Raw genomic sequence first — 27,554 nt, 5'->3', positions numbered from 1 at the left:
AGTTCCTTTGTAAATCCATTTTCTCCTCTGTTCTTCATCCAGAAGAAATCTGTCTTGAAAATCTGAGTCCATTGGACTCATTATCATTCTGTATAATTCCTTCTTAGAGTGATGTGAGCCACATGATGCTGTACACGATGGCCTAGCTTTCTAAGCAGTGTGTCTATTTCTATACACTGGAATCTTCTTGGCTTCTCTCCTTTCCCCCCTTACTGAGTGCATTTATAGTTGCACAGTCACTTTATGTTCTTGTGGGCGTCCCAGTCTTCCCAGGCGTCCTCAGCTGTCTCATTCATGCAGTCAGCATTGCCTTCTGCTGTGCACCTGGCACTGTGCTAAGTACACAGAGAGGATGGTTTCTGCTCTCAGAGTCTCAGAGTTGTAGCAGTTAAAGAAGTTACCATACAAATGGTGTACAGTGGGCACAAAGCAAGGCATTCCAGATTCGACCTTGTGTGAAAGGAGTCTAAGAGAAGTCTTAGCAGTCGAGTCTTGAAAGGTGTGTGAAAGTTTGCTAGGCAGATGGGGAAGAGGTACGAGGTCCCAAGCTGAGAGAGCGGTGTGAATGAAAAAGGGGAATAGTGTCCTTTCCAGAGGGTCACGCCCTGGAATTTCACCTCTGTACTTCATACATTTGTAATACGGATTCCTAAAAATTTCTGGTAGAGCTCTGTCTCTCAATGCCTTTTCTTTCTTACTGTGATGTCTCCTATTACCTGGTCTCTGGGAAAATTATTCCCATTTCTTACATAATGAGAAGGTTTTCAGAGAATATACTCATCTTTATTGTCCTATTAGTTTATTTAGGAAACTGATAAATAGAATTCAGTTTTTCTTTCCCCTGGCCCTGAAGATTTTCCATCAGAAACTTTAGAAATTTACCTGCGGTGGTATATTGAAGTATAACCTTACAGGCGGATCTTGAGATTTTCCTGGAGAGATGTCTTTTTATTTTTGAATTAATTAATTTAATTGACTTTTGGCTGCATCAAGTCTTAGGTGCAGCATGCGGGATCTTCATTGAGGCACACAGGGTCTTTCGTTGCAGCGCGTGGGCTTCTCTGTAGTTGTGGCTGCAGGTTTTCTCTTCTCTAGCTGTGGTGTGCAGGCTCCAGGGCGCATGGGCTCTGTAGTTGTGACGCGCAGGTTCCAGAGCTCGTGGGCTCTATAATTTGTGGCACGCGGGCTCAGCAGTTGTGGCGCATGGGCTTAGTTATCCCTGCGGCATGTGGGATCTTAGTTCCCTGACCAGGGATCGAGCCAGCATCCCCTGCATTGTAAGGCGGATTCTTTACCACTGGACCACGAGGGAAGTCCCTGGAGACATGTCTTAATTCTATGCAACACTTAACCTACTGCTGCTGCTGCTTTTTTTTTTTTTAATTTATTTATTTTTGGCTGTGTTGGGTCTTCATTGCTACGTGCAGGCTTTCTCTAGTTGCAGCGAGCGGGGGCTACTCTTCGTTGCGATGCGTGGGCTTCTCATTGCGGTGGCTTCTCTCGTTGCGGAGCATGGGCTCTAGGCTTGTGGGCTTCAGTGGTTGTGGCACGCGGGCTCAGTAGTTGTGGTGCACGGGCTTATTTGCTCCGTGGCACGTGGGATCTTCCCGGGGCTCGAACCCGTGTCCTCTGCATTGGCAGTCGGATTCTTAACCACTACGCCACCAGGGAGGTCCCTATTTTGCTTCTTGATTTATCCACTTACTCCATAAGGAAGAGCAGATGGTAACTCTGCTTTCATCCTTTCCTTGTTCTTGGCATCTGCATTCTCTATCATTTTTCTCACAAATATTACTTATAATTGTAAGTTTAAGTAATATTTAACTCTTTTAATATTTAAGGAGAATACCAGGAAACAATGTATTACTTTGGCATTACTTTGGCATATTAAATATGCATTAAAAATCCTTGTTTTCTGAAAATAGTAGCAGCTTTGAGAATGGCTGGATTGTGAATCACATACTCTGGACCGATTTTGGGTCTGTCTGGGCCACCACTGCCTGCCCATAGGCTTCCAGCTTTCTAGGTAGTATATGTATTTGTATGCACGGGGATAGCCCTGCGCTCAGAGAATGAAATGAGACAATAGCAGATGGCCAAGCATGCAGTACAATGGGATTAGCACTGGCCTCTCCTTTCCAGGGCTCTCCGCTATGGTTTAAAGTAGTTTTCTGTTACAGTAAATTTCTTATCTTTATAATAAATCACTGACCTGGAAAGTGTAATTGAGCATTTGAATCTGAGCTGCATTCAGAATCTGTGTTAAAATTGTACAGCTTCTTGCTTGATTGATTATAAATGGTAATGTAGCTTGGAGTTTAATTTGCTGACGCAGACGTTATCATCTTTCCCTTGTATGCTTCTGTAACTTCTCTTTATTTCACCTTGCCTGCATCTCCAGTTTCCTAGGTTTTGGTATTTAGAGTTTAGATTTATCAGTAGCAGAAAGCTAACTGATAATTGAATTAGAAAGTTTTCCCTTTTTGTGGTCCTGGATTGGTTCTTTAAGTCTCCTGTTATTTTGTTTTCGGTAGGAAGTCAGAAAGAATAGGTTCTTTATACACTCTATTTGTTTGCTGTAGAGTCTTGACTTAAGGACATGTTAGTTTCTTCACTTTTTCCATATCATAAAATGGAAAGAATATATTTTATCATTGAAAACAATATTTACTAATTTATTCTGAGAAAATTAATATTTTAAAAATTGTGCTTTTATTTTTAATAAGGATTAATTGTAATGTTTTCTAAATATTATTTTTAAATCACAAGCCAGCTGTTAATGAAGCTAAGTTGAAAGAAGAGCAGGTCAGGCCCTAATTGGATTTTAAGTTGGAAACTTAATATACTTAGGCATTAGAATTTTCCCTTTTCTTTCTGTCTTTATTATTTTTTAATAGAACTCAGTTTAATTAAAAAATTTTTTCCTCAGTGGAAAATATGTATAGCTAAATTCTTGAAATACTTTATTGAAAAAACAATGCATAGTAAATGAAGTCTGATTGATGATAACTTTTCTGCTGGGGAATATGCTCCATGTGGATTTACTTTGCTTCGTGTAACTTTTTTCCCCTCACTTTTTCAAGTAAACCTTAAGGAGGGTAGATAGTTGAACTTTCAAAGTCTGGTTTAACTTCCATTTGTCAGCAGATAACTTTTTAAATGATGCTGGTATTATACAAGTGACATCTTACAATGATTGAAGAATTATTCCCTAAAAAAGGGAGGATCTTAGTTTACTTTGTTACAAAATATCTTTTCATTATGATATGTTCCTTCTCACCATCCCTCCTCTTCCAGAACACCCCTCTCCAAAAAATAAAAACAATAAAAGAAAACACAGCATGCCTCATCCCTATCTTCTGATAATCTAGAAACAATACACTTTCGATATCAGTGATTAAAAGAGAAAGAGCAATAGCATTGTAAAGATAGACGGGGGAGGAAAACCTCTCGCTGCATAGTAAACTGTTGCTGAAGCTTAGTGGAGTAAACAGTCATTTTATTTGTGAATCAGGAATTCAGGAAGGGCTCTCTTGCGTAGTTTGTCCCTGATTTGTTTGGTGACAGCTAGGGGTGTCTGCAGCTGGGTGACCCACTACCAGGATGGTTTCTTCATTTGCGTACATCCTGCCTGGGTATTCCTTGGCCTCTGGCTCCGTGGCTCCGTGGCCAGTTAAGGGTTGCGCTAGGAGTTGGTTTGGAAGCAGCAGGGGATTCCTTTTGTCTGTACTCTTTTGGTCACAGTAGTCACAGGACCTAACTTGATTTGGTGGCGGGGGCGTCAAGGAAAATACTCCACGTCTTACCGGAGGAGTGGCAAAGCCACTTACAAAAAAGCACGTGAAGTCGGAGACATTGTTGCGGCCGTCTGTGCAAAATATCTGCTCCAGCTGAATAAAAATGTTGGATAAGGGATTGAGACCATGAGGGCGAGATTTTGTTTGTGTGGTATGGTAACAAAGCTCTCACTTTCTTTTCTGTTGTCGTATGACTTTTTTGTATATTTCCATGTTCTGCTCAGTGTTTTAATCTCTTATTCATAGGACTTCTACTATCATCCATTGCTGTCAACAGAAGTCACTTCAAACCAGAAGGAATTCTAAACAGTTTTAAATTGTTTTACCCAATTGAGGCATTATCACTGGGTATGAAAATAATTGATAGGAAAAGGGTACAGAGGAATAAGGTGTGTGGAAAGGGCAGGCTGACAGCAGAAGGTGAATTAATGCTACGTATTCAATTTGGAGATCATCATAGGTGAGCAGCACAACCGTCTAGATGAAAACTTTTGCGTATGAGTGATCTAACGTGGAAGAGACGCCATCTAGAAGCGCGTCAGACTGAGTATGTGCGTGGATGACACAGTGATTGCAAGAGAATTTTTAAGTCCATTAAGAACAGAGAAACTTGACTAAACTGTTATTTGTATTTGTGTTATTTGGGGAATAACGCCAGATAAATCTCAGTACTAGAGTAGTTTCACGCTTCGTTGATGGATATTGGGAACCTTGACTTTTTTTTTTTCTGTTTTCTTATTCTGTCACAGAAACTATGCTTTTTAAAGATTGACGCTTCAAATTAATAGATTATAATTTCATTCCATTTATATCAGTGTTTCTTAATGGGGAAGGGAGGGACAGTTTTGTCTCAAAAGGGGCATTGTACAAGGTCTAGAAACATTTTTTGGTTGTAAAAACCCCTGGGTGGAGGGGGGGGAGGGGAGAACCTTGACTTTTAAAGCTAGCACCATGGGGTTAATTGGATTGATGCTTTTTTTTTTCCTCCCTAATTGAGATATAATTCACATACCATAAACTTTACTAATTTAAACTATATAATTCAGTTGTTTTTGGTATACTTACAAGGTTGTGCAACCATCACTTTTGTCCAGTTCCAGAACATTTTCATGACCCTAAAAAGAAACCCATACCTGTCACAACCCCTATACTCTGCATCCACTGCATACTTTTTGTCTTTATCAATTTGCCTATGCTAGACATTTCATAGAAATGTAATCATATAATATGTAGCTTTTTATGTCTTGCTTCTTTAATGTTTTCAAGGTTCATTATGTTGTAGCAAGTGTCAGTACTTTATTCCTTTTTATGGCTGAATAATATTCCATTGTAATGAATATAGCACATTTTTTTTTTATCCATCCATCAGTTTCTGGACGTTTGGGTGGTTTCCATTTGAATAATGATTATGTTACATCTATGTACAAGTTTTTGTATGAACATACGTTTTTCATTTCTCTTGAGTTTATATCTTGGGATGGAATTGATGTTAACTTTACCTGTAACTTTTTGAGGAACTGCCAAACTGTTTCTAAAGCGGCTGAACCATTTTACATTTCTGCCAACACTAGTTATTTTTCTTTTTCAAATAGCCATTCTAATGGGTGTGCAGTGGTATGTTGTTGTGGTTTTGACTTCTATTTCCATAATGACTAATGACGTTGAATGTCTTTTCATGTAATTGCTGGCCATCTGTGTATCTTCCTTGGAGAAATGTCTGTTCAGATCCTTTGCCCATTTTTTTTTTTTTTTAATTTTTATTTATTTATTTATTTATCCATCCATGGCCGTGTCGGGTCCTCGCCTCTGTGCGAGGGCCCTCTCCAGTTGCGGCAAGTGGGGACCACTCCTCATCACGGTGCGCGGGCTTCTCACTGTCGCGGCCTCTCCCGTTGCGGAGCACAGGCTCCAGACGCGCAGGCTCAGCAATTGTGGCTCATGGGCCCAGCCGCTCCGCGGCATGTGGGATCCTCCCAGACCGGGGCTCGAACCCGTGTCCCCTGCACTGGCAGGCAGAATCCCAACCACTGCGCCACCAGGGAAGCCCCCTTTGCCCATTTTTAAATTGAGTTATTTGTCTTTTTATTGAGTTCTAGAAAGTCTTTATTCGGGAGATTCCATCCATATCAGATAAGTGATTTGCACATATTTCTCCCATTCTCTGGGTTATCTCTTCACTGTCTTGATAGCATCCTTTGATGCACAAAAGTTTTAAATTTGATGAAGTCCAATTTATCTGTTTTTTCCTTAGTTGCTTATGTTTTTGACATCATATCTAAGAAACCATTGCCTAATTGAAGGTCACAAAGATTTCCTCCTGTGTTTTCTTCTAAGAGTTTTATAGTTTTAGCTTTTACATTTAGGTCTTTGGTCCATTCCTAGTTAATTTTTGTATGTGGTGTAAGGTAGGGATCCAACTTCATTATTTTGCATGTGGATATCCGTTTGTCCCAGCACCATTTGTTGAAAAGACTGTTCTTTTCCCACTGAATGGTCTTGGGACCATTGCTAAAAATCAGTCGTACATAGACACACGTGTTCATTTCTGAACTTTAAGTTCTGTTCCATCAATTTATATGTCTGTCTGTTTCCCACATCACACTGTCTTGGTTACTGTAGCTTTGTAGTAGGTTTTGATACTGGACACTGTGAATCTTCTACCTTTCTTCCTTTTCAAGATCGTTTTGGCTTTTGGGTGTCCAAAAACAGAAGTAACCGCCTCCCCCCAACATCAGGTCTTTCAGCTGATCAACACAGGATGTCTTTTAACTTATTTAGGTTGTTTTTAGTTTCTTTCATTGATGTTGTGTAGTTTTCAGTTTACAAGCCTTGCACTTCTTTAAATTTATTCCTAAATATTTTATTATTTTTGATGCTACTGTAAATGGAATTTTCTTTACTTCATTTTTAGATTATTTATTTTTAGTGTAAAGACATACACGTGATTTTTGTTTATTGGTCTTGGGTTTTGAAACTTGGCTAAATTGGTTTATTATCTTTAATGGTGTTTTAGTGGATTCTTTAGTATCTTCTACGTGTAAGATAAAGCCATCTGCAAATAGAGGTAGCTGTACCTTTTCTTTCCAGTGTGGCTGCCTTTTATTTCTTTTTCTTCCCTAATTGCCCAGTATAATGATGAATAGAGGTGGTGAGAGTGGACATCCTTGTCTTGTTCTTTATCTTAGGGGAAAGGTTTTCGTTTTTCACCTTAAGTATGATGTTAACTGGGTTTTTTACAGATGCCTTTTATCCAGTTGAGGAAGTTCCCTTCATTCCTAGTTTATTGAGTGTTTTTTATCATGAAGAGGTGTTGGATTTTGTCAAATGCTTTTTCTGTAGTTATTGGGATGATCATGTGGTTTCTGTTCTTTATTAATATGGTACATTCTACTGATTGATTTTTGTATGGTGAATCAATCTTGCATTCCTGGGATAAGAGTGGATGTGTTTTTAAAGAGCCTTGTCTTTTTCACCTGGAGAGATGTAGAAACTTGTTCTACCACCATTATCATGGAGGCAATAGGAATGGACCTGAGAGAACATAGCCTTTGGATAAATGCTTTATTTTCAAGTGCTAGGGCATACTATAAACAAGAAGCATTCAAAGGCTTATAGTGTAATGCTTTGTACAACACAGAAGTAATTTTGACTCTTATTAAAACATCATTTCTTTGGACTTTTAAGTAGCTTCGTGAATAATTTGAGGATTTATGTGATGTGTCCATTTCCTATTAATCGTATGCCGTATTAATATTCTCAGAGTCTTGCAAGCTCTAGTTTGGAGTGCCCTGACTTCTGTTTTGACTGAAAACATATTTTAAACTTGAAAAATGGTAATTAACAAGTCAATATGGAAGGGTCAGATTCCTTTTGGGACAAAGGTTGTTCTTAGTAGTCTCTCAGGAGACCTTGTAGCAGGAACTTGTCAGAGTATAAATATTACATAGATAAATATCTAGAAAGAGGCAAAGGATTTGGAAAAAAAAATGATTGATCAGAGTTTTGAAGCACAGTTAATATTTTCTTCTGCTTAAAACTGCTTATAATTTGGCATGAATTAACTTGCATTGCATTCTCACCTGTGGGAATGCCTGTTGTTGGATAGACGCCTAGGTGCCTGTCAACTCTAGTTGAGAAGTTGAAATAATTAACCTCCTGAAGAAATTATTAAATCAAACTTTGATGAAGTAGCTTTTTGTGCTCTTCCTTCTCTCTGCCATACCGATATGTACACCCTCACCAGAAAAGAGCTTCCAGCATCAGACGTGTATTTTGTCCTTTATCTGTTTTATCTTCCTGTAATTGCCAGACCTCCTTACTTTTTTCTCCTAACACTTTTTTTTTCCTGAAGGGGTTTTTCAGATTAGAAAAATCATTCAAGTTGACCAAGGAGAATTTACTAAATTTAATAAGATTCTTGGGCTTCCATTGCATATAGGTGAGGAACTGTTGTTTGGCTCTGTTCTCCCTGCATCCCAACCAGGCCAAACTCTTACACAGCAAATTTGGTAACACAGTATCTTTGTAAAACAGCTAAGCAAGCAATTTTAAGTGAAGTGGCTATTCGTTTTAGAAGATATTGTGGGTATTTGAAAAGAATGCCACTAATTAATGATTTGTAACTTTTTGATGAAAGCTGTGGGTGCTCTTCATGTAAAAATGCACATGGCTCATTTGTGTGGACTGGGATGTCAGACACACCTTAAAGGCCATCCCTGAACTCCTGCTTCAAAATGCCCACCATTGGTGAAACAAGTTGGGATACAAGGGTCTCTAGGTTTTACAAAGCCATAAAATTACATATATGGTTCAAATACAGCATAAATTGAGAGCAATTACAATTTCATGTTAAATATTATTTAACTAGAAAGAGCATACATAGCTGCTGGGTATAATGGATGCTGTGATGAGTGACCCAGATCCCTGCTGAGGGTTGAAGGATGTATTCCCCCAGGTGCTGGAAGTATCCCCTGTGGAGATTGCGTTGGCTAAAGAGACCTACCTTGTACAAGGCCACATCCCTTCCCATTGGCATCCAATGATTGATCCTTGTAGGGTACAAGGGCTTGAATCCATTGCCCTGACTTGGGGCAACTCTGAAAGTTCATCGCAGATGCAGAGCTCCCCATGGGGTTGTCTGAATCCTTTGGGACTTCATGGCAGCCTACTTTCTCCCTCTGCACCATCATGCTCCCCCCCCCCCACTTCCTTTCCACTGGTATTGATCCCAAGAGCACCCTCTAATTTCTTGAACAATAAAATCTGTCTCAAGGTCTGCTTCTTGGGAAACCCAGCCTTGTCACACTAGGATTGACTTTTAGTACAAGTTAGCTTACTTCAGGCCATAAAAGTAGGCCTGGCTAAAATAAAAATTGAGTGAGATGAACTTGAATTTAGACTTAAAATATGTGAAGCATCCTATTGCTGTTTCCTTTGGACCTTATATTTCAAATAGGTTTTGCAAGTCTTGGTTTCTCTGGATTCATTTGTTATCTCTCAGTCTTCCTTTGGCATTGCGGAAAACCCCCCAAGTCTCTGACAGCTTGGTTTGGTCCCACAGTATGAACCTGTGGAAGGTGTGGGTTAAATAGAAACGCTCACATGTCCCACAGAAACCCCTAGAGATTTCCCATGTTGGTAAGTGCATATGTTAGGAGAATCTCTCTTATCATGATCCTAATCATATTTCTTGTAAATCCTGAGATTTCTCAGATAGGAGTTAGAAAATTGTTGCTTTTGTCATTATCATTGAAATCATGTATGTCCATTCGGAATATTTGAAAAATGTGGAAAAGGTATAACAAGGAAAATTCTGTGTAAAAATAAACTTTTCCTTCAACTTGGGATAATATTGTACATTTTGATAACTTTTCTTTTTCATGTAATGTTATATAATAAAGAAGTTTGCATATCCTTAATTAATCATCAAGTATATGAACTGTAATGGTTGATAGAGCATATTTAATTTAGCTAGCCTTCTATTGTTATGTACTTGATTTTTCCCGACTTTGTTATTGGTAATAAGTAATACAAAGAATAGTGGTTCTTTGTGGGGGGATGGGCAGAAACTAAGCCTAGTGTGTCTGCTTTAATTAGTTACTTAAAAATACTGAGTTCTTTCATCACTAAAATGTAGTGAACTATTAGATCTAAGAGTGTTCTATCTATTGTTATCGTACAGCTTCAAGGGATGCCATTCGTATAGGTGTGAATTGAGGTCCTAGGTACAGTCTCATCATTGCCGCTGCTTCACAAGGACAGCCACCATGGGTTTATGGGTCCTCTTTTTGTTGTTTTTTTTTTTTTTTTTTTGAGCAATTTTAGCATATGAATATCCGTCAAGTTTTTATATATGCCTGCCAGATATAAAAAGAAGTATTTGAGCCATTTCCTTAATTGTCTACCAAGCAGATCTTGACTAGCAGTGTGACCTTTGGTCTCACCAGCTTTTGCTTCATATTATCCAGTTATTTTAATTCAAGAGGTCCCTAGTTCCATTATCTGTACCGTGAGCAAGTCTATCAAGGAACTTACTTTCCCTCCCAGCAATTAATAAAATCTAACCGGAGCAGTGGACTCTGTATTTTCCTAAAGGTCATACCTATACTTCCTGTATAGTTCAATTTGAACAGTTTTTAAGATAAAATACAGTAGTACTCTGCTGAAGTTTATTACTTTTTAAATGTTCTCGTCTTTCCCATCATAAGAATACAGTTGTATTTTAGAATTGAAAGGAATATTAGTGGTCTTTGTCTTGTAGGTAGGTAATTAGAAAGAACAAGTAACTTGCCCAGTGGGACATAGCTAGCTATTTATTCATCACGGTAATCCGTCCATTACTTATATGATGAGAGAATAGCACAATTGGGAGGGAAACTCAACCAAAGAAATAATTGGTTGTGTCAGCCAGAATCTTTGCTGGGCTTATTAAAGACCCTAAACAGTCATTGAGAATATAGATATGGGAGTTTTAACAACCTAAATTGTGTTTAAAACACTGCTTAGAGTTCCACATGACTTTGTTGCTCTTGTATCCTCTAATCGTTGGAAACACATAACTGGACAAGTAAAATTTAGAGACCAGTACAGTCTGGGCAAACCCTGATCATTTTGGTAAAGTATAGTTGTGCCTCGTTAGTACATTTCACAGGCCTGCAGGATGGTAGACAGACAATTGCGTAGATCAGGGGACTTAGTGAATTTTTCCTTTTTAGATTCCATTGATTACTGTAGGTCTCTTTTGCCAGCTGATTATGACCAGTTCATCCAGACTGTACTTTTACCACTGATACTGAGAGGTATTATTAACCAAGAAGGTAAAGGTCAGAGCCTTTCTGAGTAACTTGCTTTCCACAATACATTTGACACTGATGGCTGCTTAGAACAAGTGTGGAGGCATCATCCAAAAAATTCTTTCCTTTAAATGATGTTCCAGGTAGCTAGGTGACTGCAAGGAGTATTTGGGGATTTCTTGTCCTTAGAACTACATCCTATAGGAAGTCCCTTCTATGTTTGCTCAGTGATTAGGGCCTCAGCAGCAGAGCAATCAGTTCCACTTGACTAGGAATAAATCACCCACGTTGAACCATGATAGTTTCTGACAACTGGCAATGCTGATAAAAACCAAAACAGAAGATGTTAAGAAATCTGTGCCAGTGTGGAGCTGGTGTGCAGATTTGATGGATTCACGTGCAGCATGCATTCTGCGTTAGTCTTCCTCCTCTTTCATCGGTTTTTCTCTCTTTGTAAAATAAAAATTGTACGAGAAGAAAGGCTCTGTATCATATAATAATTATTTCGATTTTCTTTCTAGCCCAGTTAACAGAGTTATACCCTAATTAGGTCATTTTAAGGAAAACGCCTTCCTTCTCTAAATAGTTATTTAGAAAGTGTTTCCTTCTTGAACTCTTCACTCTTAGTTCTTCTCTATGATTTTAGGCTGTATGTATAAACCTGATTGACCCTTCCCCTCCCTATTCATCACCAGGGACACAGATAATATAGACTAAACACCAATTCCTTCGATCTCTGCACAATTTTACTCATGCAGAAATTGAATACATGTTAACAGCTGCTTAATGATTTCTTCTTAATACAGATCGGTTATGCATAAAGTAGGAAGAGCCCATAGAATTATAAAATACATTATTTTCTGCAACAATTTTTTATTAATTTTCAATATTGCTAAGTATAAGTTATTAAAGTAAAAGAAGAAAAGCTTTTTTAGCTATTGTTAAGTGCTCCTTAGTCCATGTGTATAAATAAACTAGCCTCCTTCTACCCCTTGAAAGGCCAAACAGACTGTCTTAATACTATCATGATATTGATCCTGATATCAAGTACCTTTGGTTCTGCCCACCAGCTTTAGTGTGTTAGGTTTGACTGTACACGGAAGTACATGGAAGATGCTCTTCTGCATTGGCAGTGGTTTGGTACCTCCACCCTTCCTTCTTTGCTTCTGTAGGGGAGAATATTTTCATATGTGACCGTAGTAATAACATTGTGTTTATTGATAAACACTACTTAATAACAAGGAATCATTTATGGAAAGATGCTTGAGACATCTTTGTGTGATTCTTCTTTCCCCCCCCCGCCCCCCATCATAGAACATATTATTTACAGCACAGTGATTAAGAGTAGAATTCTGGAGCTAGATTGCCTAATAATTATAGTCTTGTGGCGGAGCTTCAATAGTTGTTATACATAGATTTCTGAAAACAGTGCCTGATACATACCACACTCTCTGTGTTAGTGGAGCCTCTTGTCACCACTGCCGCCGCCTCCTCCACCACCCCCATCACGAGTAATTTTTTGTTGTTTTTATCATATTGCCATTTTAGGGATTCTGTGGTTTCTGTTTCTACAAAATGGAAAGTTTTTTTCTTGGGTAGATATTCTGAGCATATTTAAAGGAGTATTTTTCCACTTAGCATGATTCTGAAGCAGTCATCTTTATCATTAATAGTCGAGTATGTGCATAACTGATCCAGTTTTTCTCTTAGCTGTTGTATTCAAAGCTTTTGTAAATAGTGTATTTTAGATCCTGTGGATAATTGAACTTGGTATAGAATGGGATTTCCTCTATATAGTTTATAGAAATTGCATAGTAAATACTGAAATGGTGTGATATGGGACTATTAGGGTGAACAGTTTTCACAGCCTCTATATTGGATTAGTTAAAAGAAGAGAATAATGGCAAGATTAATATGATAGCATTCATACACCCCTTGGTTGGCAACGTCTGAACCCAGAGAGCCTTGATCACAAAATCACGATTTTGAGTCTCAACCAAAGTGAGGCTATATAAAAGGAGTTTTCAGTAGGATTCAGCTGCTGTCCATCATGATGCTGGGTAAACAGAAAGTGCTTTGTACACACCCATCCTCCCACGCACCACACAGAGCCTCTTTTGGGTTAATGCTCTTGCAGCTGGTTTGCACATATCTGTATCTACTGCAGGTCTTCCTTGCCGATAGCAGCTTGCCCAAAGGAGACAGCTCTAGTGAGCGCTGCCCTTTCTTCACCGTGGAATGGCTATTTCTGCTCTCCAGGAATAGCCATCCTCTTCCTCCCCTCCAACTCAGCAGTTTAGACAGCTGGCTAATTGGATAAGAAAGTAGCTTAGGGAGAACTTGTTAATGGGGATTTTACCTGGTTTAGCAGCTTCTGCACCTGAGTATATCAGGAAAAGTCTTTTTGTTTGTTGGTTTGTTTGTTTTTGTTTTTGCTGGCAAAGAATAATGGATCCCTTTAATAGTTGGACTACATACAAATTATACAAGTGGAATTGTTAACAGTTAACATCTTAATTATTTCTTAGATGCTGATGATGGAGGAGAAAGAAGGGTATAATCCTTATTATGCATGTAAGGGCTGTTTGTATATTAGGTGGGCTCATAAAACAAATCTCTGGTTTCTTGTATGTAAAACTTGGTTGGTTCTATGAAGTTTTATTTTTTAAAAAAGGTGGTTGTACTGCTCTTTCTTGGTAAAAAAGTCTAATCAACAGAATGATGATATCTTTTTTGTGTGTGTAAGGTTTATATGTCAGCAACTAGGATGACCCGCACAGCTGGTTAAATATGTAAACACCAGGGCATTGCCTTCTGTATGTTATGGAGTACTAGATTTTTAAGTGGCAAAATCTCTTTAGTGGTTGTGAATTTACCTAAGTATTGATCCATATGAGATTCCAATAGGAGTGTCTGATTAAACTAAAGGAAACTAATGCTTTTCATAGGTGATGGTCTTTTCTCTCACAGTATGCTTTGGACTTTATCGGCATGGAAAAGACTGGAGCCAGTTGCAGTGGTTCACCTGTAGGATTCTTCCTTCGTTCAAGAGTGAAAATCCAAGCCTGACAGTACTCATGGTTCCCTATTCTGAGTTCGCTGAATCTTTTCGCTTAGCTTATTTGTTCTGCTGTGGAATTCTCAGGGACTGTAGAGAGGGACCTTTTTTTCTTCCCCTTGGAAGGGTCTGCTTGGAATGAAGCAGACCCTTAAAGAGCTTATATTAAATTGATTGATGCAGGAATTATTTGAAGGTTGAATTTAGGTTCTTTTGTAGTTCTTTTCTTGGCGGAAGTTTATGTGTATGCCTAAATACAGTTTATAAAAGTCCAAGCTTATGTATTATTTACTGACTAATGAACCAGAATTTATTATAGACCTGATGTGTGCCAGATACGAAGATAGATACAAAGCTGGGGTAGAGGAGTAAGATCCAGTCTATTTGTGGAGATGTGTATAGAATGAGTAATAACAATATGGTTGGAGATTCGTGTTATAATGTATAGATAGATGAAAGAATGGAGATAAATGTATAGATAGAGAAAAGAATGGGAGATGTGTATATGTATGTATGTAGATCAATACTTTGTTCATGTGTGATGGCATACAGACTGTGGTCATCTTATTGTCATGGGGATAAGAGCAAGAAAGTCGTCGCAAAGCAGATAACATTTATGTTGCTTTTTGAAAGCCATGTGAAATAAACCAGCTAGTTCAAGAGTAGACGATGATATTATATTCTCCTGCTTCATTTTTCTCTGTAGGACTTATCACCATCCTACATACTATGTTCATTTCATTCATTCATTCCTTGTCTATCGTATTAGGATTAAGCTCTTTGAGGGTAGGGATTTTTGTCTGTTTGGATTAATTCTATATCCTCAGCACCTAGAAAACTGCCTGGCACGTAGCTGAATGAAAGAATGAAGTTTGTGAGTTTTAGAATAGTTGTCTTACTTATTTTCCTTTTGCTTATTAAGAATCTCTCTCTACAGTTCCTCCATATTTTTGCTTACTATTTTTCATTGTGTGTACGGGAGTCTCCCTAGTGATAATATGCTGTTTCCACACTATTTCACAAACCCATCCCCTATTTTCCATCTCTCTTAACTCACTTAGTTTCCAAACTCTCTTACCTGAATTGATACGATCTCCTAGCTGTTTTCATGTCTCTGCGTAACTCCCCTTAGATATTGAATATCTTCTCCACAGCTATCAGAATTATCAGTCTGAAATACAGAACTGACCGGACTGTTTCTTTGCTTAAAAGTCCCTAATAGTCCCCATCTGTCTAGAGTAAAATGTGTGCTCGTTAGAATGGCACGGAAGCCCATCCATAGCTTGGATTCAGGTACATAAAGTCCCCTTCCCATCTTATAATGAAAATGGGTCTGTTCATTTTTCTTTGTGTCACTAGTGCCTGGCATATAATAGAGACTTCACCAATAGTTTTTTGAGTAAATGAATGCGTACTAGGGTATATGAAGGAATGAATAACTATAATAATAAATTTCATTGAAAATGCTTGCTGTTGAAATAAAAGATGATATAAAAACCTAACTTGAACACTAGCATTTAAGAACAGTTTTTCCGGGCTTCCCTGGTGGCGCGGTGGTTGAGAATCTGCCTGCCGATGCAGGGGACACGGGTTCGAGCCCTGGTCTGGGAAGATCCCACATGCCGCGGAGCAGCTGGGCCCGTGAGCCACAACTACTGAGCCTGCGCGTCTGGAGCCTGTGCTCCACAACAAGAGAGGCCGCGACAGTGAGAGGCCTGCGACCGCGATGAAGAGTGGCCCCCGCTCGCCACAACCAAAGAAAGCCCTCACACAGAAACGAAGACCCAACACAGCCAAAAATAAATAAATAAATTTAAGAACAGTTTTTCCTTTTTACAGCTGATTTGTTTTTCTTAGCATCCAGCTGTTCAATTTGCTGTCCTCCCTCAGCATTTTTTAAAGGAATCTCTCTGGGCATTTACACTGTTGCTTTGGAAGTAATCCAGTTTCTCATGGCTTTCCTCTCTGTAGGTCTTCCCTTTATCCCCATCCCTATATGTTGGGTCTTTTCTCCCTAGCTACTTTCCTTATTTCTTTATAGAGATTGATGACTCTGCATGTATGACCATACCCATGTGTATGTCTTTTCTCTCTTCTGGCTATAAGTTCTCAGTTTAAAGCTTTGCATGAACTTCTAAGACCCTTAGTGTTAAATTACTTCTACAGAGCACACACTGACAGCCCTGATCTACCTGTTTCCAACTTAAAATGATTTTTATTGTGACTGTTTGTATTTCTCTGAATTTCCTTTTTTTTCCCCCCTTAAATGTGTGTGCACAACTCAGATTGAAAATCTCCAAGAGCAACTTAGAGATAAGGAAAAGCAGATGAGCAGCTTGAAGGAGCGAGTCAAATCCTTGCAGGCTGACACCACCAACACTGACACCGCCTTGACTACTTTGGAGGAGGCCCTTGCCGAGAAGGTGGGTGACTGGCCCAGACTCCTCACATTTCTTCTGCCTTCTCATTAATCTGAAAGTCACTTTAGTGATGAGACTTGATAGAGGAGACAGAAGAAGTCGCTTTGGCAAAAGGGAAAAGAGCTGCCTGTACTGTTGCTGACGTACCCAGTGTAAGGGAAAGAAGATTCGTTTTGTTGTTGCCAATTTAAGCACCTGTTGCTAGGCAGGATGGATTCCGTACTGGAGGGCAGTGGCTGAAGTTTCTAAAGAACCAGCCATGTGCTCCCTGTTTACTATCTTCTTTTTATGTGTATTATGGTCAGCTAGAATCGGTGATGTGGGAATGTCAGACGCTGACCATCAGGAGGCAACATTAGTTCTCTTTTACTGTGCCGCATTGGGATCTAATATATTCATGGGTTTTAGTTATTAATACAGTGTACTTGCTATTTTTCTAGTCGTGGCCTTGTCACTTCATTTTGCCTTCATGAGCAAACCTAGTTTTTACAGGAATGGTTGACTAAATAAAGAAGTGGCCCAACATGACAAGTGTTAATGTCTTGGAGGAGGTTTAAGGACTCTTGGTGGGGCATTTTAATTGGATTCTTCTTCTTATTTTTTTCTTTAAGGGATAGGGTTACTGCTCCTTAAGCCTCTTGGACTCAGAATGTTTCAGGCTTCCTGCCCAGGGATCAAGGCTTGATCCCCGAATATATTCAGAAATAATACCCATAAATGTACTTAAATTGCTTCAATTTTCAAACTTCCTGAGTATCTGTTGACAGAAGTTTTAATGGTTTCTCTTTTCTTTATCCTTCTTTATGCTTTAAGCTCAACAAATCATAATCTCTCCAACCTCCTCCTGTTTGCTGTGTGAGTTGTGAGTTGTTTCCATTGCTTTGTAGGCAACATGTGAATTATATATAGAAAAGAAATATTTGCTACTTATTGTCCTTAGGGTATATGTATAAGTTTTTTGTTGCTTGGGATTTGAATAAATGAGATTATTCCAAAAGAGAATACTCTAGGGACATCTAATACTAATTAAGGTTATAGGAAAAGAAACCTAGGGGAATCAAAAGAACAAAACCAGATGTATGTTAGGGCAAGATAGGTTGGAAGGTTGAATTCTTTACAAGGTCAGTTATTAACGACCTATCACTGTCTTTTGAATGGTGGATGGAAGTGTGAAATTTTATCAGCTAGAAGCTGAATTGCAGTCATATGATAGAAGTATGAAAGGAATTTTCTCATGTATTGATGTGCTCTCTTATCAGGAGCGGACAATCGAACACTTAAAGGACCAGCGGGACCGAGATGAGCAAGAAAAGCAGGAGGAAATTGATAACTACAAAAAAGATCTTAAAGACCTGAAAGAAAAAGTCAGCCTATTGCAAGGCGACCTCTCAGAGAAAGAGGTCAAGATCACCAAAATGGAATTACTTGGTTTGCTTAGCCAGTGCATTGTGTGTATATGTTGTTGGTGTTTACATAATGCGTATAAAAAAAGGGTCTGTTGGAAGATTTAAAGAATCTTCTTATAGCAGGGATTATTTCAGGAAGCTTTGCAGAGATATAGTAGATGGAATCATTTCTTTCCTAAGTCTTACCTCTTACCTCTTGCAACTGTTATGAGTTGGCTTCTTACTTGCTAATGACGTTTTACAGATCCTAAAATAACAGTATTTCTCCAGTTACATTTGGAGAAATATTGTGCTAATGGTGAGAAAGCTGATAGACGAACGGCATATGCACAAGGAGGACAGTTTATTTACATCAGCTCTTAACGATCACCTCAGCATTGGCAGAGAAATCTTAAATGATTGTTGACCAATTAGGTGACTTAATAGACTTTGATTTTACTTTTGAAGAATCTTGTCGATGTCACCTAAATAGCAGAAATGCCTAATGCCTTGTGATCAGATAATAATGAGCTTTAGGGACATTCTCAGGGTTTTCTTTCTAATATCTTTAGGAAAATTTATGGGAATTTGTGTTTCTAATAGAATGTTTCTTCCAAAATTAGAAGAGAAGAAAAAAGTCAGTGTAGCTACTAAGGTTGACTGCTTACATTCACAAAGCTTGATCTACTTCCATTTATTTTGTGGGAATGGATATGTATTGGTAGAGCTCTTTAAGTCACTATTCAGTTGGTATTTCTTGGGAATTCATTCTGTTTTAGTTAGAACTTGAAAGCCAGAGCTAATGTTGTTGTTCTGTAGTTCATGTTCTTGAAGTGGAAATATGTCAGTATATGCTAATGGAAAGAAACTACAAACCACCAGGAAAATAAATTTAAGAATTTAAATCTCCATTTTGTTAATAAATAGTATTTATTCTAGATGTATGTTGCTTCTTTTAGGCTTCACTCTTGGATCTGAAAGAGCATGCTTCTTCCCTAGCTTCCGCAGGACTGAAAAAGGACTCACGGCTTAAGACACTAGAAATTGCTTTGGAGCAGAAGAAGGAAGAGTGTCTGAAGATGGACTCGCAGTTGAAAAAGGTTAAAGAAAACTTTTCCAATTTCTTGCTTTGCTTTATTTATTTTTTTTAAGTTTCTGCTTTATAACAAAGTGAATCAGCTATACATAAACATATATCCCCATATCTCCTCGCTCTTGCATCTCCCTCCCATCCTCCCTATCCCACCCCTCTAGGTGGTCACAAAGCACTGAGCTGATCTCCCTGTGCTATGCGGCTGCTTCCCACTAGCTATCTGTTTTACATTTGGTAGTGTATATATGTCCATGCCACTCTCTCACTTCGTCCCAGCTTACCCTTCCCCCTCCCCGTGTCCTCAAGTCCATTCTCTACATCTGCGTCTTTATTCCTGTCCTGCCCCCAGGTTCTTCATAACTTTTTTTTTTTTAGATTCCGTATATATGTGTTAGCATACGGTATTTGTTTTTCTCTTTCTGACTTACTTCACTCTGTATGACAGACTCTAGGTCCATCCACCTCACTGCAAGTAACTCAATTTCATTTCTTTTTATGGCTGAGTAATATTCTATGGTATATATGTGCAACATCTTCTTTATGCATTCATCTGTTGATGGACAATTAGGTTGCTTCCATGTCCTGGCTATTGTAAATAGAGCTGTAATGAACATTGTGGTACATGACTCTTTTTGAATTATGGTTTTCTCAGGGTATATGCCCAGTAGTGGGATTGCTGGGTTGTATGGTAGTTCTATTTATAGTTTCTTAAGGAACCTCCCTACTGTTCTCCATAGTGGTTGTATCAATTTACATTCCCACCAACAGTGCAAGAGGGTTCCCTTTTCTCCACACCCTCTCCAGCATTTATTGTTTGTAGATTTTTTGATAATGGTCATTCTGACTGGTGTGAGGTGATACCTCATTGTAGTTTGGATTTGCATTTCTCTAATGATTAGTGATGTTGAGCATCCTTTCATGTGTTTGTTGGCAATCTGTATATCTTCTTTGGAGAAATGTCTATTTAGGTCTTCTGCCCATTTTTGGATTGGGTTGTTTGTTTTTTGATATTGAACTGCATGAGCTGCTTGTATATTTTGGAGTTTAATCCTTTGTCAGTTGCTTCATTTGCAAATATTTTCTCCCATTCTGAGGGTTGTCTTCTCATCTTGTTTATGGTTTCCTTTGCTGTGCAAAAGCTTCTAAGTTTCTAGGTCCCATTTGTTTATTTTTGTTTTTATTTCCATTTCTCTAGGAGCTGGGTCAAAAAGGATCTTGCTGCGATTTATGTCATAGAGTGTTCTGCCTCTGTTTTCCTCTAAGAGTTTGATAGTGTCTGGCCTTCCATTTAGGTCTTGAACCCATTTTGAGTCTATTTTTGTGTATGGTGTTAGGGAGTGTTCTGCTTTCATTCTTTTACATGTAGCTGTCCAGTTTTCCCAGCACCATTTATTGAAGAGGCTGTCTTTTCTCCATTGTATATTCTTGCCTCCTTTATCAAGAATAAGGTGACCATATGTGAGTGGGTTTATCTCTGGGCTTTTTACCCTGTTCCATTGATCTGTATTTCTGTTTTTGTGCCAGTCCCATACTGTCTTGATGACTGTTCTTGCTTTGCTTTAAATAACAGCATAGTAGAAAACTCTATAGTGTCCATATGGAATAACTTACCAGTGGAGTAATAATCTCCTAAAATTCAAAATACCATTTATACCTTGATTAATTCTCTTGGCATTCTTATCCTATTTTACTTTACTCCTGAGAGTCCCCAAACTCTTAGAAAATTGGCAATTCAGAGTAAGATTAAAATATGCAGCTCCTTTATAGATGAAATGTCAGACCACAATGTAAAAATCTCAGTTATCTGATATTTTTCTTCTATTAGCATTAGGCTTCCTGGAAAGAGATAATTTAACAGTGATAGTCACCCATACCGGTGAATATTAGAATTTGGTACAGGTATTTACTGTCCATTTCATTGATTTACACCTCTCTAATATTTATATGGCAGTTTGTGGTTTTCAAAGCACTTTCATACTTATTATCTCTGAGTTACCAACTCCGATTAACTGGGTCCAGTTCATGTGATTACTGATGAGAAGGGGGCCCAGCCTAGTCTTGAGACTTGGTGGTGTTCTTTTGACATATATTGGGTTTGTTCAGCATGAACACCTTGTGATGAATCATTATTTAGGGTTTGCCAGAAATGAAGTCATGTTCTTAAGCTAAGGAAAGGAAGAAAATCCAGTAGCTTAAAGTTACTTTTGAATAAGTAGGAAAATACTTTTTTTGAGATTAACTAATTCAGATTTGGTAATTGACTTTTTTCCCCCTCACTAAAGAAGTGAAGGTAATTTTCTATTTAATACTGGAATATTGAAGGTAAGACTGTTAGATGTATTTAGGATTATGAAACTGAGCAGTAACTGTCAAGAGTAATAAATGTTATTCACTAATATTCCAAACTCGCCTATTTATGGCAATCCCATATTTTCTCTTTGTTTATTTTTAATCTCCTTGTTACGATACTTCTATAGCTGGCCATTTTTATGATCTCTTAAACTTTGTGTTTAGGTTCATGAGAAAAAATAAAGTTATCTTTGGGTAGAGGACTTGGTGGCTTCCCCCTACTCTGATTTATTACTTGTTTTTCTGCTAATTGCCATTTTACTTTTCGTATTTTCCCTTCTTTCATTCTGGACAACTGTAACTTTTCATTTTAATTAATTAGTGATGTTTTCCTATTACACTGCTCCCACAACGCCCTCCTCCAACCTAAATATAGGTTGCTCTAGAGTTTGCAATATACATTTTCACTCTTTTCTTTTTCCTCAGCTTTTTCAATGCCAAAAATTGTAGATATTTAAGGTGTACAACATGATGCTTTCATCTATGTATGCATGGTGAAATGGTTACCACAGTCAAGCTAATTAACACATTCATCAACCTTAAATAGTTACCTTTTTTCGTGTGTGTGGTGAGAACACTTTTTAAAAATTGTAGTATAATTGACATATAACATTTTATTAGTTTCTGGTGTACAACATAACAACTCAATATTTGTATATATTGCAGAATCATCACCACAGTAAATCTATTGAACATCCATCAATATACATAGTTATAAATTTTTTTTCTTGTGATGAGAACTTTTAAGATTTATTCTCTTAGCAACTTTGACACATGCAGCACATATTTATAGTCACCATGCTGTACATCACATCCCCAGGACTTACTGTTTTGTAACTGGAAATGTGTACCTTCTGGTCCCCTTCACCCATGTCGCCCACCTCTGACTCCCCACTTCTGGCAGGCTACCGGTCTTTTCTGTGAGCTTGGTCTTTTTGTTTTTGTTTTAGATTCCATATGTAAGTGCAATCATAATGACATTTATCTACTCTGTCTGACTTATCTCACTTAGCACGTTCTCAAGGTCCATCCATATTGTGGCCAATGAAGAGACTTTCCCCCTTTTTTATGGCTGAGTAATATTCCTGTGTGTGTATACATACATACATACGTACATACCACATTTTCTTATCTATTCATCCACTGATGGACACTTAGGTTGTTGAGAACACTTTTCAAGATGTATTCTCTTAGCAAATTTCAAGTATGCAACACAACATTGTTAACTAGAGTCAATATCCTATACGTTAGATCCCCAGGACTTATTCATCTTATAACTGAAAGTTTGTACACTTTGACCAACATCTTCCCATTTCCCCACCCCCAGCGCCTGGCAACCACCCTTCTACCCTCTGCTTTTCTGAGTTCACCTTTTTCAGATTCCACATTATAAGCAAGATCTTACATGTTTTTAATATGTGGCATTTCCTTCTCATTCTTCTTTGGAGTGTCCATTTTTCTGCTTACATTGCCCCTCTACTCTTGGGTGTTGTCTCCTTTTCCCCTTAGCGCCTTTAACTATTTTTTAAAAATATTTATTTATTTTATTTATTTATTTTTTTGTCTGTGTTGGGTCTTAGTTGTGGCATGCGGGATCTTCATTGTGATGCACGGGCTCTCTAGTTGTGGCGCACGGGCTCCAGAGCGCATGGGCTCTGTCGTTTGTGGGATGCAGCCTCTCTAGTTGAGGCGTGGGGGCTCCGTAGTGGCGGCGCGCGGGCTTAGTTGCCCTGCGGCATGTGGGATCTTAGTTCTCTGACCGGGGATCAAACCCGTGTCCCCTGCACTGGAAGACGGATTCTTAACCGCTGGACCACCAGGGAAGTCCTGTGCCTTTAGCTATTTATCATAGTTACTTTAAATTCCCTGTCTGGTAATTCCAACATCTGTGTCAAATATATGAGTCTTATTTTTTACTAGCAGGGGCTAGAGTGGGAGAAATGCCCTTTCCCCAGGTAGGACAAAGCTCTGTTAAAATTTTTACTCCTGAGGGTCTGTCTTTGCATAGAGTACACTTTGGGCATATTTCACAATTGTTACTCTTCCCCTCCTGCAGCCAGAACCACAAGGGGATTTTTGTTGGCTCTTCACTGTGAGACCCTGGTGTGGTTCCTGGATTAAAGCCCATGAAAGTATGGGCCCCCCCCTAAAACCGCCGGCCCTGGGACTTTTCCTCACTCTTTTGCTTGTACGTCCACACTCAGCCCCCAGCAGTTCCTTAAAATTACCACTACCACTTAAGTGTTTCTGCTCACAGCTTCTGCTCCAGGTGAGCAGATCTCAGCTTCAGCTCGGTGGGTTTGCCAGTATCTCTTGATGTTGGAGGGGTAATTTTTCCTATGACCTCAGTTCTCTGATAGGTCCTAGAAAACTCATTGATTTTCTGTTTTTCAACTTTTTCTTGTAAAAATAGTAGTGATGACTTCTGAGTTTTTTACATGTTGGAACTGAAGTTCCAGTAGCTTCCTGTATGGAACAGGCCTACTCATTCTTGTTTTGTGAAGGTATTTGTATGAATTTTGCTGTTTAGAATAAAATCTAAAAATATAATAAAAACAGTTTTTTAATTATATTTGGGAATCAGCTTTAGTTTTATTCATTAACACATAACTGTTTATGGAATCAGTAAGTTAACCTATGCCCAGGAATTTGAAATTAGATCACAGAGATTTAATTAACAACATAGCTGTCTTATACAGCTTTTTCAGTTCTGCTAGATGTTGAATGAATTTGACTATTTTATCATGTCTGTTTCTAAACTTAGTTTATATTGGAAATTGCCTTATTGAAAATAAAAAACCCTTTGACTTTAAAAAAAGTCTTAAAATAAATGAGAGCATATTTCCTAATGTAAGATTGAGATAAGAGTCTAGTAATAAAATGTAAGACCCAGAATAATTGTTAAATATCATATTTCAGATTTTATCCCATTCTAGTAGATAAGTGCTTCCCTAGCATTATTACATTTTAAAAGCAGGGCAGTGAAGTAAGTCAGACAGAGAAAGACAAATACTGTATGATCTCACTTATATGTGGAATGTAAAAACCAAAAACCAACCAAAAACTGAACTCATAGATACAGAGACCAGATTGGTAGTTGTCAGAAATGGAGGGCTGTGTGTGTGTGTGTGTGTGTGTGTGTGTGTGTTTGTATAATGGGTGGAGGTGGTCAAAAGGTACAAACTGCCAGTTATAAAAAAAAAAAAATGTAACTGTGTAGTGATATTTTGTCTATGTAATATTTAAGCAGAGAAGAACCTTATAAATTGAAGACTAGCTATTAGATGTTTGATAATCCCCTGTTGAAATTGGAGTATAGGTGGCTTTTGGGGACATGGTTTGCCCACTGCCACTGTATGTATATCTGATAGAATTTGGACATTTTCTTTGTAGGCACACGAGGCAGCATCGGAAGCCAGAGCCAGTCCAGAGATGAGTGATCGAATACAGCAATTGGAGAGAGAGATTGCCAGGTACAAAGATGACTCTAGCAAGGCCCAGGCAGAAGTTGACCGCCTCTTGGAAATCTTGAAGGAGGTGGAAAGTGAGAAGAATGACAAAGATAAGAAGATTGCTGAGTTGGAAAGGTAAGGAAAGGGAAGCTGAAGAGGCACTCTCTATGTTAGAGAGGTTGAAGCATGGTTTTAAAACTATGTACTTTTCGGGACATATTTTTCCAATATATCTGCCTCTCTGAATTTACTTTATTACCTACTTTTTATTCTAAGTCAGTGTAACTTCACTGTTGCAGTCTCTGAATGGCAACACGGAGTGGGAATAGATTGGGAAGCTATGGACTTCAGCATCATTGATTGGAAAGAGAAAGTATTCATTGATTAAGAAGTTAAAGTTTTCTACTGGCTAATCAAGAGAGTGCAGATAGCCACTTGCTCTCTCATTATTTATTTATCTGTTTAAGGAACAAATGAACCTCAAGTTTAAGGAGTTAAAATTTTTAATTGGTTTAGACCTTTTATGTTGAGCCGTTGCTCTTTTGGGCTGTGAATTTTTAGGCTCTGTATTGTGGAGAAGCAAGCTATTACATTGGTACATAGGTCAAATTTAGAAGGAGGGACATTTTGAGGACAAGTTAGGAGACTTGGATGTGATTTTTTATTGAGCTCTGACTTTGACTTCTTCAGAATGAGCTTTGTTTAAACAGAACCAGCCAGATAGCTCTCTTGGAATTTTCTTTGCCTTTTTTTCTTGTTAGGGTATTTTGTACTAAAGATAAAGCGTATGCCTCTTGGCCTCTTCCTTTACACCATGTATTTAACATAAATTCACAAGTGCATAGAAATAGTTCTTCCAGTAGAACTGCATTAATCACTGTATTCTGAACAGTCAGAGAGACTGGCAGTGACAGAATGAAGTCATTAATCCGTGTGACTCCTCTGAGCCTGATTCTTAGAAGTATTTTATTTTCATGCTCTTGAATGTTGGGAAGTAGTAGACTACTTTCATAAGTTGTTTACTAAGTTTTAAATTTTTAGGATATTGGTAGACTTGATATTTTCCCCTGGAAGTAACTTTTTCCTCTTGTTCTGTACCCATAGAATTTTGATTTTCAAAACACTAAAAGGATAAAGTCCAACCCTCACAATTCTTCTTCACTAAGTTGAAAGTGTGAATGAATGAGCTGATCACCTACTCATTTGTTTCCTCTTATTTTGATATTAACTCTATTCGTGTTTTCTGGTCTGGTTCTGGATAAGATGGGTGGATAAAGTTCTTTAAGTCAGAATTAACAAATTATCAGAGTCTCAAGATTAGATTATGTATGTTTTTTGTACGTCTTCTCTGTTTGCACTGCATCTTTACCCCCAGCACACGTGCACGTGCACACACACACGCACACTCTCTCTCGTTAACATACTTACATAAGTACATGCCTTTCTTTGCTTTTGTGTCACCCTGAAATCAACAGCAGTACTTCATAGATGTAATTTATTTTTATTTTATTTATTTATTTATTTTTTGAAATCAGACTTTTATTCAAATCTTAATTTCATAGATTTTAAAATACGATACTTCTGATGGATTAGTGACTTCCCACTAAATGTATTTCAGTCTTTCAGAAAAGAAATTTCTTGATGAAGTTTTATTTTTCAGTTTGATTTTTTTGTGTTAGAACTCTGCATTGAAATTATTGCTTGCTATTCCAGATACCTTGCTTGAAAAATGTTTCAATTCATTTTTGGACCCAGTACTGATTTTGGGAGATGGACGTGATTTGAACGAGAGTAAGAAATAGAATTAAATCTATATTTGATATCCAAAGCACACCAGATAGCTTTTATTAGCCACTATATTCCTCACATTTTGGGAAAGAGTTGTAAATGATCTGTTCTTTCCACAGAATATTACTTATAAATTTGAACAAGTACTATAGAATTTTGTCCTCTGGTCATGTAACATTGTAATCTTATTTTAAGATTCGACACACAGTTTCCTGGCTACCAAGAAAAGAAACAGTTTTAAAAACTCAATTGCTACTGGCTTTGTAATTTGTTATTGAGCAGCATAGTTTAAGAGGGGAATAAAAGATGATTGGAATTATTTTATGCCTTTTCTTCCCAGAGTTTTAGTACTGAGCTGCGTGTGCGTGGCTGCTGTGTTTCTTACTAACCGTTTGCTTCTTATGTTGCTGTTCCACTATTTCCTGGGTGTGGGTGTCTGGCTCCCTGTCATTCATCATCTGAGTTTCTTCACCTTTCTTTTGGCTTGTCTTATCCTGGTCCTATTCCATTGGGGTTTTGGTCTCTGTGTCTGTCTGTGTTCATATCCCTCTTGGCCATGCTGTTTCTCAGAAAGCCAGCCTCCCGCACTTTGTACCTTCCACGCCACGTTTCTGTCCCTGCACCGTCGGGGGGGTTTGTTTGGGACTTCCTGGGAAAGTGAGTGTTAAGTAAGGCTACAGTTCTGTACTAGAGGAGTTGCTGCTGCCACTCTTGCTGCTGCTGGGGCTTGCTGGGGGTTTTGCTTGATCAGAATTAAAGACCAGCCGGTTATATATCCAGTTGAACAGTACCTCTTAGGTCCATTGCTTGTGGATAAAGTATGTGTTCTCTCTGGTAAGATTCTGATATTGTTGGATATAATTGTCTTATTCTTGGTTTCTAGCCCATCTTTTATGTGGTGGTTCTTTTGCTGGAGTGCC

The 27,554-nt window shown here is 38.3% G+C and overlaps 1 protein-coding gene across 1 annotated transcript in view; it reads left to right on the top strand.

Annotated features, from left to right (window-relative positions):
• Positions 1-27,554, top strand: part of LOC309658156 (ELKS/Rab6-interacting/CAST family member 1-like) — a 182,029-nt gene that overhangs the window by 120,799 nt on the left and 33,676 nt on the right. Inside the window, 4 exon segments of the mRNA XM_082456433.1 lie at positions 16,433-16,570; positions 17,827-17,967; positions 18,912-19,052; positions 24,788-24,981. Coding sequence (XP_082312559.1) covers positions 16,433-16,570; positions 17,827-17,967; positions 18,912-19,052; positions 24,788-24,981 — 614 coding nt within the window.

This window comes from Balaenoptera physalus (genome assembly GCF_965194825.1).
Source record: "Balaenoptera physalus genome assembly, chromosome: 3".
In the NCBI taxonomy this organism is placed as follows: Eukaryota; Metazoa; Chordata; class Mammalia; order Artiodactyla; family Balaenopteridae; genus Balaenoptera; species Balaenoptera physalus.
Note: the sequence above shows the minus strand (reverse complement) of the source record. Positions and strands in the feature narration are given on the sequence as shown.